The sequence below is a fragment of the Lagopus muta genome, chromosome Z (genome assembly GCF_023343835.1).
Source record: "Lagopus muta isolate bLagMut1 chromosome Z, bLagMut1 primary, whole genome shotgun sequence".
Classification (NCBI taxonomy): Eukaryota; Metazoa; Chordata; class Aves; order Galliformes; family Phasianidae; genus Lagopus; species Lagopus muta.
The window spans coordinates 14,662,145-14,678,320 of record NC_064472.1 but is presented as its reverse complement, the minus strand read 5'-3'; the positions used below and the strand labels follow the sequence as shown (position 1 = coordinate 14,678,320).

At 41.0% G+C, this 16,176-nt stretch overlaps 1 protein-coding gene across 3 annotated transcripts; it reads left to right on the top strand.

Annotated features, from left to right (window-relative positions):
- Positions 1-37: 37 nt before the first annotated feature.
- Positions 38-14,613, top strand: TMEM267 (transmembrane protein 267). 3 transcript variants are annotated; one of them, XM_048932321.1, is made up of 5 exons: positions 38-145; positions 597-707; positions 1,764-1,890; positions 3,872-4,256; positions 10,886-14,613. In XM_048932321.1, the coding sequence occupies exons 4-5, from the start codon at positions 3,933-3,935 to the stop codon at positions 11,219-11,221; spliced, it is 660 nt and encodes a 219-aa protein (XP_048788278.1). In that variant the 5' UTR covers positions 38-145; positions 597-707; positions 1,764-1,890; positions 3,872-3,932; the 3' UTR covers positions 11,222-14,613. The 3 variants fall into 3 exon arrangements, with proteins under 3 accessions (XP_048788278.1, XP_048788280.1, XP_048788279.1); XM_048932323.1 differs by lacking the exon at positions 38-145 and adding an exon at positions 237-359; XM_048932322.1 differs by lacking the exon at positions 38-145 and having other exon boundaries at positions 366-707.
- Positions 14,614-16,176: the final 1,563 nt, after the last annotated feature.

Sequence of the window (16,176 nt, the reverse complement as noted above, 5' to 3'; positions counted from 1 at the left end):
AACATGAGCTGCAGGCGGGGAGCAGCCGCTCTCGAACCGCGCTCCCGGCGTGCTCCGCGGCCACGCATGCCTCCTCGCTCCGCGCCTCTTCGCGCGGCGGAGGCGAGTGGGGGCGGTGCGAGCCGCGGCGCCCGCCGCTGCTCAGGTGGGTGCCGAGGGCGGCCGGGACCGGGCGTCCCTCGCTGCGCGCGGAGCCACGCTGCGCCGGCCGCCGGCTCCGCGGCACGTCGGACTTCCCTCGCCACCCGCCGCGGGGCCGGGGCTCGCTGCGCCCCGTGCGGGAGGGGGCCCGCAGCCCGGTGTCGCGGATGCGGCGGCGGAGGGCGGGGCTGCGACCGTAGCGTTCGGACGGGAGCCGGGTGAGGGCCGGGTTCCGCCGCCGGGACCGCGACTGAAGGCGGGCGCTCTGCGTTCCTCTTGGCGTTTGTTCTGGTGTTGCTCGCCGGACGGCTGCATCCGTACCTCTGGGTGGCGGAGTCGAGGCGCGGGACGCGATGCCGAAGCTCGGAGTGCTGTTGTTTCTGTTGTTTCTGTGGTGGTTTTAATTCAAGAGGTGTGCTGACGCTTTGTCCGCTTTTCTCTTCGGCCTCCTCCAGCCTGGGAGCCCGGCGTGCGTCGGAGGAGCGGACCGTTGCGCCCTAGCGGGCGGCTGGATGCTCACAGCTGCTTCTGCGGGACACAGCACGGCTCAGCTCCTGTCTTCAACGGTAATTATATGTCGTGAAGCTTTTTGTATAAATTAGCGTCAGATCGTGTTTTCAGGCAGACTGTAGTATTAAAAGTGGCCTTCTGACTTCTTGTATAAAAGAAACAGTAGAGTTCTGTTCATTCCTGTCGTGCGTACCTATCCATGTATCCAGCAACGTCTTGCTAAATCAGAGCAGAAATTTTGGAGGGTGATAGTATTTCCAAATGCTGCTTTTGGCCATTGGATTATTTTGATTTTATAGCGTGAGCTGAAAGGCATCTTTGAGTCAGATTTTTCCCCAGATGCATCTTTTGCAGCTTTAGTGTGAATATCTACTTCTGTCGGTAACTTACAGTGATAGCAATGCATTTATTATTTTCTTTTGTAATTTCCTTAAATGAAATTAAATTTACAGTCAGTATCTCATTTTGGCTGAATAGGCAGAGGTTATGATGAATGCTTTATCGCCTATAAGAGAGTGAGAAGTGACAGCTCTGAACAACATTGTGTAACAGCCGTGCATGGGCTTTATGCAGACCCAGCCTGCTTCCAGCATGCTAACTGCTGAGCCTTCAGCTGGGAAGTTAGCTTCCTAAGTATTCTGGTGATGTACCTCCATTTCCCACTTTCTGCTTTAAGAAGTGTGTACACTCCATAACTGTGCCTTCTGAAATTTACAGAACATAAGATTTTTATTGCCATGTTTTGTGAAGTCCAAAAACCATTCTGTCTTCAGGCAAAAGAGATTTCTAGTTAAATATTAGATATATAATTTCGGAGATAATTTTGATTGAACAGAATTTTGCTTTTTCCAGTTAGATCTTGCTGCTGGCCTGCAGAATATTTATACTTCTGTACCTAGGATGTGGCTTGATTTTTTTTTTTCCATGGGGAGCAGTCGTTTTCGTTTGTAAGAGGTGGCAGAGACTGTTAAGAAAGTTTTGCTACAGACATACTTGGCTATGGGTAATCTGAAGGGAAAGCTTGTTTTGTATTTTTGACTGTTGTTCTATCATAGAGTTTGCAATGCTTTGTGTAGCATTGATGCTTTTAGTGCCTGGTTTCTTTTACTTAGGCATGGAAGAAAGTGGTCTTAACTGCACTGGACACAGCTGGGTACAGCAACTCATCCCTACTGACTGCACAGACCACATATTCTACTGAAATAAGCAACTGCAACAATGTGTTCTCCTAGGCCCAAGGTGAATTTGGTTCTCAATATTGACATGATTTTTATGGATATGTTGCTGCAACAGTTCTTCCCAAACTGGTTTCCTGGAGAAGTTTCGTGACAGTGATAATCCAGTTTGACATGATGGCTATGTAAAATGAACTTTTTTAGGTATTGCTCTTTGTTTCTTCAAATGGAATTTATACAGAAATGTACAGAATATTATAAATCCCTCTCCAAAAAATGGCAGTTCCAGTGTTTGAGGAAATATTTTGTGTCTGCATGTTTATTCAGAAGAGGCACAGTACAGTCATGGTTAACAAGCTCTAAGCTCCACCTGCTTTTTTACATGTTATGCAAAGCCCATGTATTATTCATATGTCCTTTGCTTTTTTTAACCTTTTCCAAATAAATGGCTTGGTGTGCTTTTTTTCTATGAAGATCAATGTCAGTCATGCCTTATGAATAATTCTACAATATGCACGCATGTAAATAAGCCAGAAAAAATGTTTTACATTTTCTGGGGCTTATGACTGATAATGTGTTTAAAATCATAAAACACTGTATTTTAACATTGTTAGAAATATGCATTTTTAAATTCATTTTTAAAAGAGGTCTGATGCCTTCAGGAGAAGCCTTTTTAGAACAAAAATTCACCTGGTGTAGCAATAAGATGAGCAAGATTCCATGTGTCTCTGAGAAACAGCAGCCTATTAGGATGTGTGCTTTGAAACTGTGCTCAGTCTGCCCAGAAATGCAGAAGAGCATAATAGATGGTTGGAATTGATGCTGTGCTCTAAAATCTCCTTTCGCTGCTTTTTTAACACAGCAAAGCTACAGTGTGTATGTTTTATGGGACGATAATTTTTTTTCCAAGTGCTTGCTTTTTTTAATATTCTCACAGAAATAAGTACTCTGTTTTTATTATCCAGGTATCTTGTACTCGTGTCTTTGCAGGTAGGGGTCTTTTGGACCTTGGAATCCCCTTGAAATTTCTTGTGAGGCGTCAAGAAGTCATTTAAGGGCAGGGGCTTTTGAGAAATCGCCTTGTGCAATTCAAAACAGAGTTTCATAAGAATTACAGAGCATAAATATTATTTAAGGACTTTTGAATGATTATTATTACTACAAGCAGTGCCTGTGTTTTCACATTAGAATGGTCAGCTTTTGAAAAATAACATTACTGGGATTAGTTTGCTTTTTATTTTTATTTTTTCTATTTAAAGAACTGATATAAAGTTAATGCAGGAAATTGTAGGTGATGCCTGGAAGTAACAGCTGTTGTGAAAAGCATATGTAGTTTTGTTTTGTAAGAGGTCAATTTGGGTTACCTCAGGTTGATTGAATAGTGCTGCCTTTGTGTTTATGATAGTTATTATTAGTTGTTTTTTTTTTTTTTTTTTTTTTAAAGTTATTTTAGTTACTCTGGTTTTCTTAATGCTTTTTCTGATTGCCAGTGTCCAAGACAGAGAAGAACTAGCTCAGAAAAGGGCATTGTGGTGATAATAAATACCTTTACAGAGTATATAAATGAAAATAGTGGTTTAGGATACTAGTTCAGAAAGTCAATTTTAACACCTGTGGCATGGAGGGATTAGAGATTGTTGAGCATCAGTATTAGGAATCCTGAAAACTGAATCTTCTTCTCTGTTGCTATAATGGAAGGTATTCAATTTGATGAGTAACTTTGAATGTAAGAGCAGGAGGAATCTTGAAATATATTCATTGTCATATCATAGACATGACTCAAATTATTTTGTGAAACTGGAGATTTCAGAAAGCAGTTAGAGCTACCTCTGTTACCAAGCTGCATGTTCTGAGTGGAACACGACAAGCATTTTAATTTAGATCTGTTACATAGATTGAGTTAACTGAAACCAAAGGTTCTCCAGAAATGTTAAACATGAACATGGAATTTGTTTTCTTGTGCTCATTTTAGCTGAGGTGGCAAATGCTTTGTGCTATTGGCTTTTTTTTTCTCTTTAATACTGTGTTCTTTCTGACATTTTCAGAACTGAAGATACATAGGACAATGCACAGTGTATACCCTGGTGACATTTTGCATGCTGTCACATGGTTTTTGCCATGGCATCTGAGACTGAAAAGGCCCATGCTCTTCTCCAGACTTTCAGCGCAGCTTCAGTTATTTCTAGTCTAGGTTTGGGAGTATTCTGCTTTGCAGCAGACAGACTTCTGCAGGTTTCCTTCATTCAGCAGAATGACTGGCTCCGAGCCTTCTCTGATAATGCAGTGCACGGCATACTGGGCATGTGGTCCTGGGCCATAGTGATTGGACTCAGGAAGAAAAGTGACTTCACTGAAGTTACGCTGGCCGGCTTCCTTGCCTCTGTCATTGACGTGGACCACTTCTTACTTGCTGGCTCCCTGTCGTTAAAGGTGAGTGAGTGGCTTGGTGAATGCATATTTTCTTTATTGCTGTTTACTTTACTGTTCTACTGCATCCTGAACAAAAAAGCCTTCAGTGATGATACAGTCTGGTAATCTTTTAAAAGATATATGGGAATTTTTATTTTTATATAATTGATGCTGATTTTAGAACAAAGAAATGCCAAGTTCTGCCCTTTAAAAGCCTCTGAAAAAAAGAAGTTCCGAAAGCCTCTTTAATACAGTATCCTATTGGTGTCACATAGGTGTTTTGTTATCTGAGTTAAGCAGGTAAGTGCTGCCATACATGCTCTGTGTGTAAAGTGAATTATTCCATTTCATTTTACAGTAAGAAGTAGAAATCTGGAAAGTAGCTTGTCCATCTGCTAAGCTGTCCTTTACCAGCTGTGGAATAGGAGCTTTCAGTATGAATCTTGTTCTGAATCTTCTGAAAATGTTTCTCAGTGAGGGTTATGAAATGCTGGAGCAGGTTGCCTAAGGAGGTGGAGAGTGCCCTGTCCCTGGAGACATCCAAGGCCGTGCAGGACACGGCTCTCAGTAAACCAGTCTAGCTGAGGATGTCTCTGTTCATTGCAGGGGAGTTGGCCTAGATGACCTTTAAAAGTCCCTTCCAAAAATGATTCTATGATTCTATGTTCTGTTTCATTCAACTAGTCATACTGAGAAGTGGTGTATTTGGTTTTAGTCATCTCTAAACATTTTTCCCATCCCCAACAGTGCACTGAGTTTGGCCTTAAATATAGTTGATTGTAAAAGAGAATCAAGCAAGTGTCAAACTTGTTAATAAAAGGGAGAAAAATGAATTGATTCCTGCTAGTGAGTATGTGTGACCTTCATTCATTTGGAGAACTGCCTTTTAGGACACAGTTTCTCAACAGAATTAGTATTCTCAGGTGTGCATTACCAGATTTGCCAGTTGTTCTCCAGCGTTTTGTGTCCTGTTCTATTCCCTGATCTTATGGGCTTCAGGGACGTATTCCCAGCTTTTTGAGAAAACATCACCTTTCAGCACTGCCCTCTGGATCTCCTAGCGCAGCCAGACACTGCTTGCCCACAGCAGGCTCATATTCCCTGTAGATGAAGCCTTGCCACTCTGCTGCTTGTTACAAGGAATTGGTTGTGCTCAGCAGCACAAGTCCTTACCCTGAGCTGATGTTTCTAGCATGGGTATTGGTACATGTTACTTTGCACAGGAGTCTAAACACTTTTCCAGTCAGCCAGTGGAAAGGTTGTTTGACTGTCTTGCCTTCTTTTTTTTCTTCTTCTTAGCTTGGAGTAGAATTAAATTATTCTTATGGATGACAGAGGAAATAACACACAGCAAGTAGAGGCAGAAGAGGAAGGAAAGGGATGGAAGAAAGACTGCTGTTCTTTTTAATCCCTTAATTAGAGAACAAAAGTCTGAAACCTTTTCTTCTTTTTAATGTGCAGAAGACACGTGTATGCAAGAAGCGCTATTGGTTATAGCTGGGATGTAAAAATTAGACTTCTACTGGAAAAACAGTGTTGTTTTTTTTTGTTTGCATACAGTATCGGTATTTGTTTTAAGACTTGTTGGTGAGTTTGGTAGACGTTTTAATGTGATCAGTTTTCCCTTTCTCTTTGACAAAGAAGGGGTTTTCACAGAATTCCAGAATGACTGAGGTGGTAAGCTGCCCTTAGGTCTGTGTGGCCATCTCTGAGCTGGTTCCCTGCTCCATCAGGGCCATTCCAGATCAAGTTCCCAAGACAGTGTTCAGGTGGCTTTTGAAGATCTCCAAGAAAGAGACTGCATGGCCTCTGGGCAGTTTGTGTCAGTGATCTGTCACCACCACAGCAAAGAAGTGCTTCCTGATATGCTGATGGAACCTCCCTGTGTTCCATTTTTCGCCTGTTGCCTCTTGTCCTGTCACTGAACACCACTGAAAAGACACTGGCTCCATCCTTCTTGTGTCCTTCTTTCAGATTGTTGCAGAACTTGTTGAGATCTGCCTCCCATTAACTTCTTCTCCAGACTGAACAGTCCCAGCTCTCTCAGCCTTTCCTCTTCTCAGAGGGAGTTTCTTCTTTTATTACCCTTATGGCCTTTCACAGTCTCTGTAGCTCCATCTTTCCCTTGTACCAGGGAGCCCAGAACTGGATACAGTAACTCCAGAGGTGGCTTTAGCAGCACTGAAGAGAGGGAAAGCATCACCTCCCTTGATGTGCTGGGAATGCTCCTCCTGCAGCCCAAGACACCATGAGCTTTCTTTGCGATGAGGACAAACTGCTTGCTGGTGTTCAACACAGCATCTACAGGGACCCCAGCCCCTTTTTTGCACAGCTGCTGTCTGCATTGTTGGCCCTCAGCATATACTGCTGCACGGTGTTGGTCTTTCTTAGGTAGTCACTGATTCTCCTCTTTTCTGTGCTTTTTGTATCTGGAAATACCACAAAATTTAAAAAATGTAAAGAGAAAAAAAGGAAAGTTCATTTGAATTATTCTCACGTATATTTCTTATTTTAAAGTCAATAAACACAAGTAGTGTGTGATTTTAGACTAATTATTAAGAAATATTTTTTTAAATATTCATGCTGCTTTTTCTGGTAGTTGAGATTAGCACTAATATTTTTTACTAATGACCACTAGGTGACACTCTCCACCAGTGATGGTTTAGAAAACAGAATCATATCATGGAATGGAGAGGTAACCTGTTTTATTACTGCCTTCAGTGAGGCGAGTGGAAATCTGTTCACACTTAATGTGATGGAGAATATTTATGTATCCCAGAGTAAATTAGTGAAATCTTATGAGTTAATTGAAAAAATATAGGAAGAAATTTCCAAACAGCTAGATTTTTTTTTCTAATATTCAGCTTAAATTACCAACATTGGATCTTGTTGGTTTTTTTTAAGGCCTTTTTGGGAAAGATGTCTGGTTGCTTTGCTCTTTCCGAATTTCTTTTTAAATCACAAAAACAAGCACTGCAGGCAGAAGGATAGCCCTTGAGTAGCCACAGTTGCATAGCTGAAAGTAAGAAAGCAAGATGACCAAAGGCCTTGTCATAATCACTTGCACACTTAGCTCTTTCTTCCTGCATAGGTTAATTAGGCTAATAAAGGATGCTTTACCTATAAGCTATACCCTGTCTAAAGTCTCCTTACAGTAGCAGCGTTGATCTTACAGCTTCAAAAACATTTGCACTTTGCAGCGGGTTTCTTAACTAAGCAACTCACAAAACAAAGCTAATGCACCCAGATTTTCTAAGTCTTCTGCCATTTATTTGGCCTCCTTTGAATTGCTAAATTGTCTGCCTAAATTATCTTTAAAGGATCCTGTCCCAAACTATATACAGAATTTTCCAAAAACAGCTTAGATTTGAGTCAGGTAGTCTAGATTAATTCTTTTTACTATCACTTGCAGTTCTGTCTTTTTAAAAATAAAAAATCTGTTACAAGTTTTAAGTCTTCTTATACATCCAACAGTCTTTTTAGTTAGTGATCTGATGTCATCCTCATAAACTTTTCTGCCTGACCAGCTAAACTTGATTTTTAATATGTGATTTTTCCTTCTGCAGCTTAATATCATACTACTTTCTGTTTTGTGTTGTAATTCAGACTGTTGCCTGTGCAGCTCATTACTTCATGGAACGCCTTTTTACTATTTGAGTGTTAGTTCCAGTCCCACTCTCCCTCCTCATATTTCTGGATCGAGAGCAACTGATTTATGAGACTACAGCATTTATTGCTTAAGCAATACATAACCAAGGAACTAATAAATTAACAAATCTAGTTAAGTAACCACACCACTATTACTGATTTATAACAGTAATATCTTTTGCGTTGTTATACGCCATTTATTTTAAAGCTCTTAATCATCATAATTAAATCTGATGATTGGTTACTTTTTTTTAAGTGATTCTTGTAAGCAGCACAAGGCAGTATTAGCATCTACTGTGAGTTGCTACCATCAGCTTCCTCCTCTTGTTCCTGCTGACACTGCTTGTTGGGTGATCTGTTTGGCTGTTGTTTCATCATTTTTTCTGGAGTACTTAGGGTAAACAGTCACCTGTGTATTTATATGATTTATACTCAGTACACTGATAAATACTTGTGTACCAAGTAACATTTGGTATGACCTTTTGCCCACATTGTCTTTGGTAATAAGTGCGAAGCCTACAAAGACTTCCTAGAATTTGTACTCCAGCATATTCCAGGTAGTTTTCACTCTATAATCACACACAAAGGTACAAAAGTCTGAGAATTACTGAACCTGCCATCGTGTTCAGCTTTGCTGGTAAACTAGGGTGACATTAGGGGTTAAATGTGATACAGGCATGACGTGCATGAGAAGTCTCCACCAGTCCTGTAGTTCAAATACTCGTGTTGCAGAATAGATGTGTGGAAATTGCTAGCTTGCTAATTAAAAATTACCAGCTTGTGAAAGTGTAGAAAATGCAGCTAGTGACACATAGGCTTTTGTACTGGCAAACATGCATAACAGATGTTTATTAAGCCACTGCTGACTCAGTCCAGGCTGCAGTGGAGCATTTCTGGAGAATAAGCTTTGCACACACACAATTTTAGATTGAATTTACAAATATGGACTCGATACTAATGACCTCGGGCTTCTGAAGAATCACAGAATATGAGTGCTGAAGCCCATGTCATTAAATAAATTCATTGCTATCCTCATGAGCATTAAAGTAGAGTTTCGTTGGGTTGTTCCACGTGTGCTTTGAGTCTCCTGTCTCCACCTCACTGTGGTTGTGAGAGGGACTGGGGGAGCCGGACTTCAAGGAAGATTTTGCAACTAGCTGAACGTTAGATATATGAAAAAGGTCATTTATGTTATGAATAGATCCTATTTGCAACTGCAGCCCAGTCTCTCTCATGGCAAACAACTGTCTCAATCTGGCCAACTAAATTGACTGGTAGGAGAAAAAGTATAGTAGCTTATATTGCCAAAGAGAACATTTCTCTCTCTCCTGGGCCTAGCAAGTTAAGGGTATTAATGTAAAATCATAGAATCACAAAATGGAATGGGTTGGGTTGGAATGGACCTTAAAAAAAATCCAGTTCCAGCCCCTTCCATGGGCATGGCTGCCGCCTACCAGCTCCGGCTGCCCAGGGCTCCATCCAACTTGTCTTTGAACATCTCCAGAGTTGGGACATGTACAGCTTCTGTGGGCAGCCTATGCCTCACATCCTTCTGAGCAAAGTTTCCTCTTCACATCTAACCTGAATCTCTTTCAGTTAAAAAATGTTTCGCCTTGTCCTCTCACTGTCTGCCTATGGAAAAAGTCAGTCTTCCTCCTGCCTTGAAGCTCCCTTTAAGTGTTGGAGGGCTGCAGTGAGGTTACCCCAGGGCCTTCTCCAAGCTCAATAAGTTCAGCTCCCTCTCAGCTCCCTCAGCCTTTCTTCATAGGAGAAGAAGAACGAAAGAGATAACGGACTGTTCTTCTCTGAGAATTTCAGCTACAGCATTTTGGGAGCCTAAAGACTGTACTGCAATTACAAAATAGGGGTTTTTAGTCAGTAACAAAAATCTGACTGTCTTTATAGGGTAGATGACAGTTTCCCCATCACAAGATGGTTGCACTTTAATCCCCTAGCGGTCTGCTTGCATGAAACAAAAATAAATCTGTAGAAAACATACCCATTGTACCAACTTAAAGAATTTGGGCCTACACCCTTATAATTAAAAGGTTGAGATGTTTTTTGTTGTTGTTCTGCTTTGTATTTGTGAAGTTTTTAGTCCTGTCATCAGTCTTTCAGTAAAATGTTATCATTTCCCTTGTACTTACATAATGAATCAACTTACTCGTTTCTGAAATACAGAATTTTTTTGTGTCCTTTGAGTTTGTGGAAGTGATTATAACTGTTGCTAATAAGTACATCCATAGTGTTTTCTCGGGTACGTTTTTAATTGATAACTATCATTTCTTAAATCTGATATCTTCAGTAGTATGTTATCTCACTAGCTGGACATCATCTTAATTAAAACCCCAAATCAGGCTTTCTCCTGAATTAACATTAAACAAACTGTTAATTAAAATCAGAAATGATTCACATAATAGATTCTGATTGTTCCATTTCTCTGCTTATGAAGAATGCTACGTCAAGGCAAATGAAATACATATAACTTCAGTATTTTTTATTATATTGGAAACTGTGTCTCTATTAGATATAGTCAAACTAGAACTTTACAGGTAGTAAATTAAATGTAATACAGGATGTGCTTTTTGAAAATAAATACCAATAGATCACATTAAATATTTCAAGCCCATTGTATGGTTGTCTTCCTTTTTATTATCTTAAGTATATATAATCAGTACAGTGCAGCCTACTATATAGGTTCCAGTATGCCCTGTGACTAAATGACAAATTGCATATTTTATACCTCTCCCTTCCTTTTTCCATTAGTATATTGCTTAGCAGGATGTGTGATCCAGACAACAGAGAAAAGCTTGTCCCAGCACCTTCAGCCCTGCTGCTTGCTTGACTGTTCACGTTGTTGATTTTGATCAACCACAGTGGAAAGGAATGATACGTTTTTCTTTGCACTTCCACTTAGCCATATGGCATTACACATGTAAGCGCACATGAAATCTTCCTTGTCATGACTGTAGCCATTGCAATTACATTCTTCTTTTCTGCAGGCTGCTCTGAGTCTTCCCCGGAGACCATTCCTTCATTGTTCTACTGTGATTCCTGTTGTGGCTCTGACATTAAAGCTTATTATGCACCTTTTTAGGCTTAAGGACTCATGGTGCTTTCTTCCTTGGATGTTGTTTATATCCTGGACTTCTCATCACATCCGTGATGGGATTCGTCACGGCCTCTGGATCTGCCCATTTGGAAAAACTCCTCCTTTGCCATACTGGCTCTATGTGGCAATTACAGCGTCTTTACCTCATCTATGCTCATTTATTATGTATTTAACGGGAACTAGAGAATTAATGTCTATAAAACATGGAATCCACATTGATGTATAAGGATGATGTATCTTAGTCTTCTGTAACACACTTGAAACAGGCCGTGCTTGTCACTGGAATGGTTTCCTTATGTTTCCTGCAAGTTCCAAGTCAGGCATTTGAAGCCATTAGAGCTCCTATGTCAGTTCCTTGTGATCACAGTAACTTGTTCCATAGGTGGCATTAACATTTCGTATCTGTACATTCCCCTTGTAAATTACCTGGTCTTCCATTACTATTCATATATAGCTAGCTTCTAATGAAGTACTGATTAATGAAGTACTTAATGTCACTGTAGTAATTACATTATATTCTGCTGGTGCCATTCATTTGATCACCATACATTCTGGATTTGGAGTCTGCCTACATTTCATCTAGATAGCATTTGTATTGTACTTTAAAAATGAAAAGTTATATATAGATGCTAAGTACTTGAATTTGGTAGTTTATCACACTTCTGAAAAACACCATTAGGCTTTTGAAGTAAGTTATTTGTTTTCCTGCTGGGCTCTGGTATTCAGCAGTTTTAAAAGAAATGCTATTTGTATTTCAGAACATGAAGCTGTGGGTCTACATCAATTTGAGCACTATTATAATACAATGTTTATAATAAATTCTGTTCCACTGTTGTTACTTGACCCAGTTTACAGACAGTTACTGGCTGCTAATAATTAGAAAGGGAGAGGACAGTGGTTACATTATTATATGTGTCAACTGAAGTGCTTAATTTAAAATATATTATAATTATGAATACTTAAATTGGAGGTAGGGAACTTAAGTAAATATTTAAGGCGTATGTAGGGGAAACTTGCTTATTATAGTAAAACGTAAGCTTTAAGGAAGATTCTGGAAGTTGCAAGAAAATAAAAATCGCTTCAAATTTTGACTAAAGACTTTACTACTTTACTAATACACTGCATTTTCCCTTAGGTGCAGTATCAACCTTACTGCAAAGTAAAATGCATTATTGTTACAGCAAAATAGAACTTTCCTCATAAATAAGTTTCTTAAAGAAAAATATGCGTATGTTGCAGATTGGTAACAGTAGCTATGGTTATGCAGCAGGGTCATAAGTTGACACTGTGAGCTATTCCAAGTAAAAGTGTTTTTCTAACAGAATTTTTCAGAAAATGTCTCAAAGTAGAAGGTTGTTTGAAAGGAATTGGGAGCCCTGGTGGATGAAAAGCTGAACATGAACCAGCAGTGTGTCCTTGCTACCCAAATGGCCAGCAGTACTCTGGGCTGCTTCAAAAGAGGGGTGGACAGCAGGGACAGGAAGGTGATTCCCTCCCCCCCCAGCTCTGCTCTGGAGAGGCCTCACCTGGAGTACTTCATGTAGTCTGAGGCCCCCAGAAGAGAGATTTGGAGCTGTTGGAGCAGGTCCTGGGCAAGGTCACAGAGATGATCAGGGGGCTGAAACACTTCCTATGAAGAAAGGCTGAGGGAGCTGTGCTTGTTTAGCTTGGAGAAGACAGGGCTCTTGGAGGCCTCAATCATAGAAGTATAGAATGGCTTGGATTAGAAGGGACCTCAAAGATTATGCAGTTCCAGTCCCTGCTGTGGGGAGGGTTGCCACCCATCAGATCAGGCTGCCCAGCCCCCCATCCACCTTGGCCTTCCATGCCTCCGCAGGGTTGGGGCATCCGCAGCTTCTCTGTGCAGCCCGTGCCAGTGCTTCACCACCCGCTGAGTAAAGAGTTTTGCCCTAACATCTGATCTAAATATACCTTATTTTAGTTAAAACCATTCCCCCTTGGTTATCACTATCTGCCTGTGTTAAAAGTCAATTTAACTCCTGTCTATAGGATCCCTTTAAGTACTGGAAGGCCAGAAGGAGGTCTGTTCTTTGGTGTCACTGGTTTTGACTGGGGTATTTGGTTGCACCAACTTTACAGGATTGTCCTTTTCCAGTTCTGAACCATCACCTCTCATCTTTCCATCCCCAGAGCTTTGTTGCATAAGGGACACCCGGGGGACAAGAGGGAGACAATGACTCCTGCTCCCAGCAGACAGGAGGTTTCAGTTTCCTTTCTCATGCCTGTTTTTGCTGTTTGTCTCCTTAAAGTTGGAAGCCAGCTTACCTTCCTCTTGCAGGGACTTAAGACAGGGTTGTCTGTGTCACTGAACAACACCATACATCAGTCTGTCTCCGATTCACAGAAACTATGCTGCCTGGTGATTTCCTCACACAACCTGGCCACTTCCTCTGAAAGTTCATCGAGCTGGGCACACTTGCAGCTGTGACATTTCCTTCCCTCAGGCTCTAGAAGGACTCTGGATTCTGGAGTTTGCCACAGCTGGAAGTCTGTGCAGCTCTGTCTTTCCTTGGAGCTCTGTCTGGGTCCATGCGTCAGCCCAGAGAAGCTGTGGCCCTCCAGCCTGTGCTTCTGCCTGAGCTCAACCATTGTGGCAGGTGGTCACCACGTTTGTTTCAACGGAGCGCAGCTCCCTGCTGCTCTCAGAAGAGACAGGGAGCGGGCTGCCTGCTGGGCTGTGGCCACACTTCCTGCGTGAACTGCCACACCATGCCTTCTGTGCCCCTTAGGGAACTGCTGTCCTCATTGAGGCCTTCAGTACTGAAAGGGAGTACAGAAAAGTTGGGGAGAGACTTGCCAGCGAGTGTAGTGATAGAACAAGGAGTAAGGGCTTTTAGCTGAAAGAAGGTAGATTTAGACTAGAAACAAGGAAGAGATCTTCTGCTACATGGGCGTTGTGGTGCTGGCTCAGCTGCCCAGAGAGCTGTGGGTGCCCCATCCCTGGAGGTGCTCGAGGTCGGGGTGCCTGGGGCCCTAGGGAAGCCTGAGCTGGTGGGGGGCAGCCCTGCTCATGGCAGGAGTTTGAAATGGGTGGGCTGTAAGGTCCCTTCCAACCCAAACTAGTCTGTCATTCTATGATTCCAGAAATGTCTATTAAAAGTGGGTTTAGTTTGGTTTTCACTGAACTTCATTGCCCACTAAGGAGATGGGTCTTAATTATTATAATTAAGTTAGTGATCAACAGGTGGTGTAAGGGAATATTTTTATGGAAGAGCTCAGGTGGGCTGGCATGTGCTGAACTTACCAAAAGGTACAATGATCAGGTGATGTGTTTATGTTTAGCATTACTTAACTTATACTGGGTTTATATTAGGACAAAGTACTAAAAATTAAAGAAAAAAAAAAAAGAGAAGAAAGAGCTGATGGCTAGCTACCAGAGACCTTGTAAGACTACAGAGTTCTAAAGGCTCTCTGGAGCGCACTCAGCTTTGTATGGAAAGTGTTACACCATTTTAAAATGTGCCTTCCTTCAAGAAGAGCAGTTGCTGCCCTGTTTGTTTTTCTCAAGCTGGAAATCTATGCTTACAGAAATTTGTGTGACTGTACAGTAGACCTGATTAGCCTCTGTTCTGCAATTAATAAAGATGGTGGGCTTTTTGTTTGTTTGTTGTTCGTTTGTTTCTTGGAAGGAAGAATGCAAAAGCAGGACAACCTTCAAGGGAATATTGTCACTGTGGATCTCTGTCCTGCTTAGTGTGTGAAAGTTTCCCAGAAACAGTGTCAGCAGTGTCTGGCATTACAGCTCTCAAAGCAGGAACTGAATATCTGTCCTTTATCCAAAGGTGTGGTGATTTAGTGGAGGAGGAGTGCTGCATGCTCATTTACTTCTGAACTCCATTTTAAACTTCAGGCTGTGAAACACAAGTAATGAGTATCTTTTCTGCCAGAAGTGATCATTTCAATGCTGTAGAACAAACATCTTCTGTGTTCCTGATTCCTGTCTTATTTGTGGTTTATCCATGTTTGCTGCAAAGTGAAATGTATATCGGCATAAAGTAGAGAATTACACTTTCTCTTTTCTAAATTACAGCTATACTGACTGATGCTGTACTGTGAGATGCTTGCTTCTCACTTGAAATGATTTATCATTCTTGCTATGCCGAAAGAACTGATGACATGTAGATCTCAAGTGATTTAAAAGTACATGTTTTGCTTTTCTGAATTTCTAGCAGATTTTTTAACAATTATTTTCAGCTGCATTCCAAAACAGTTTTTCTAATCGTGCTCTTACACCATTTCAACTGCAGCAATACATGAGTGCCACATAGAGAAATGAGTTCAGGACAGTACAGAGCACTTGTCACATGTGACCTCTTTTCCCTCTGCTCTGAACAGACAAGTCAGTCTCCTGCCTTTATCTCAGGCCATGGACAGCTTGTTAAGGTGAGCTGACTTGTAGTTTGTGGGCAGCCAGATTTGAGCAGGGAAGAGAAATATTTGTTTCAGTCCCTAGGGCACCTCCTTATTACAAATGAATTTCTGCGTTTTCTTACGTATTTTGCATTTCAGCTGTACTGATTTCTCAGCTCAACACCGATAACCACCAAATGTAGCAAAACTATGGCAAAAACAAATCAGCTCTAAGAATGCATCCTAATGAATTTCTTTTTGACCGCATACAGTATAAATGAAGTACCAAAATTATGTGAATTATACCAAAAAGTTCTTACCAAACTCAAGGTAGTAATTTCATTTGCAATATGCATTACATATCACTAAATTATTGTTCATCTGTTGCACTAATCTGAACTATTTCCACATGTTAGGAAGTTGTACTTTTGAAGTTTAATAAAGCGGTGGTGCTGATTTCTTTTCCTGCTCTACTGAGTATCTATCACAAAAAGTAGGTACGAACCAATGCCAAGTTTAAAATGTTTGAATGTTTCTTCTCCCCAGTGCCCCAGAAACAAGATGGCTTTTAATTTCCTGGTGGCCTTCTCAGACAAAATGAACATGTTTCTTATCAGGCTACATTCTGGTTGAAAATCTAATCTTTATTTACACAGAACTGCTGATACAGTTTTTCTGCAGTAAAGTATGTTGTATTAATGACCATGTACCTTCAATCAGTTACTGATAAGTGAATTCCTCATCATAGATGCCATGCTCCAAGGAACGTTCAAATTAAATCAAAACATTTATTTATTTATTTATTTATTT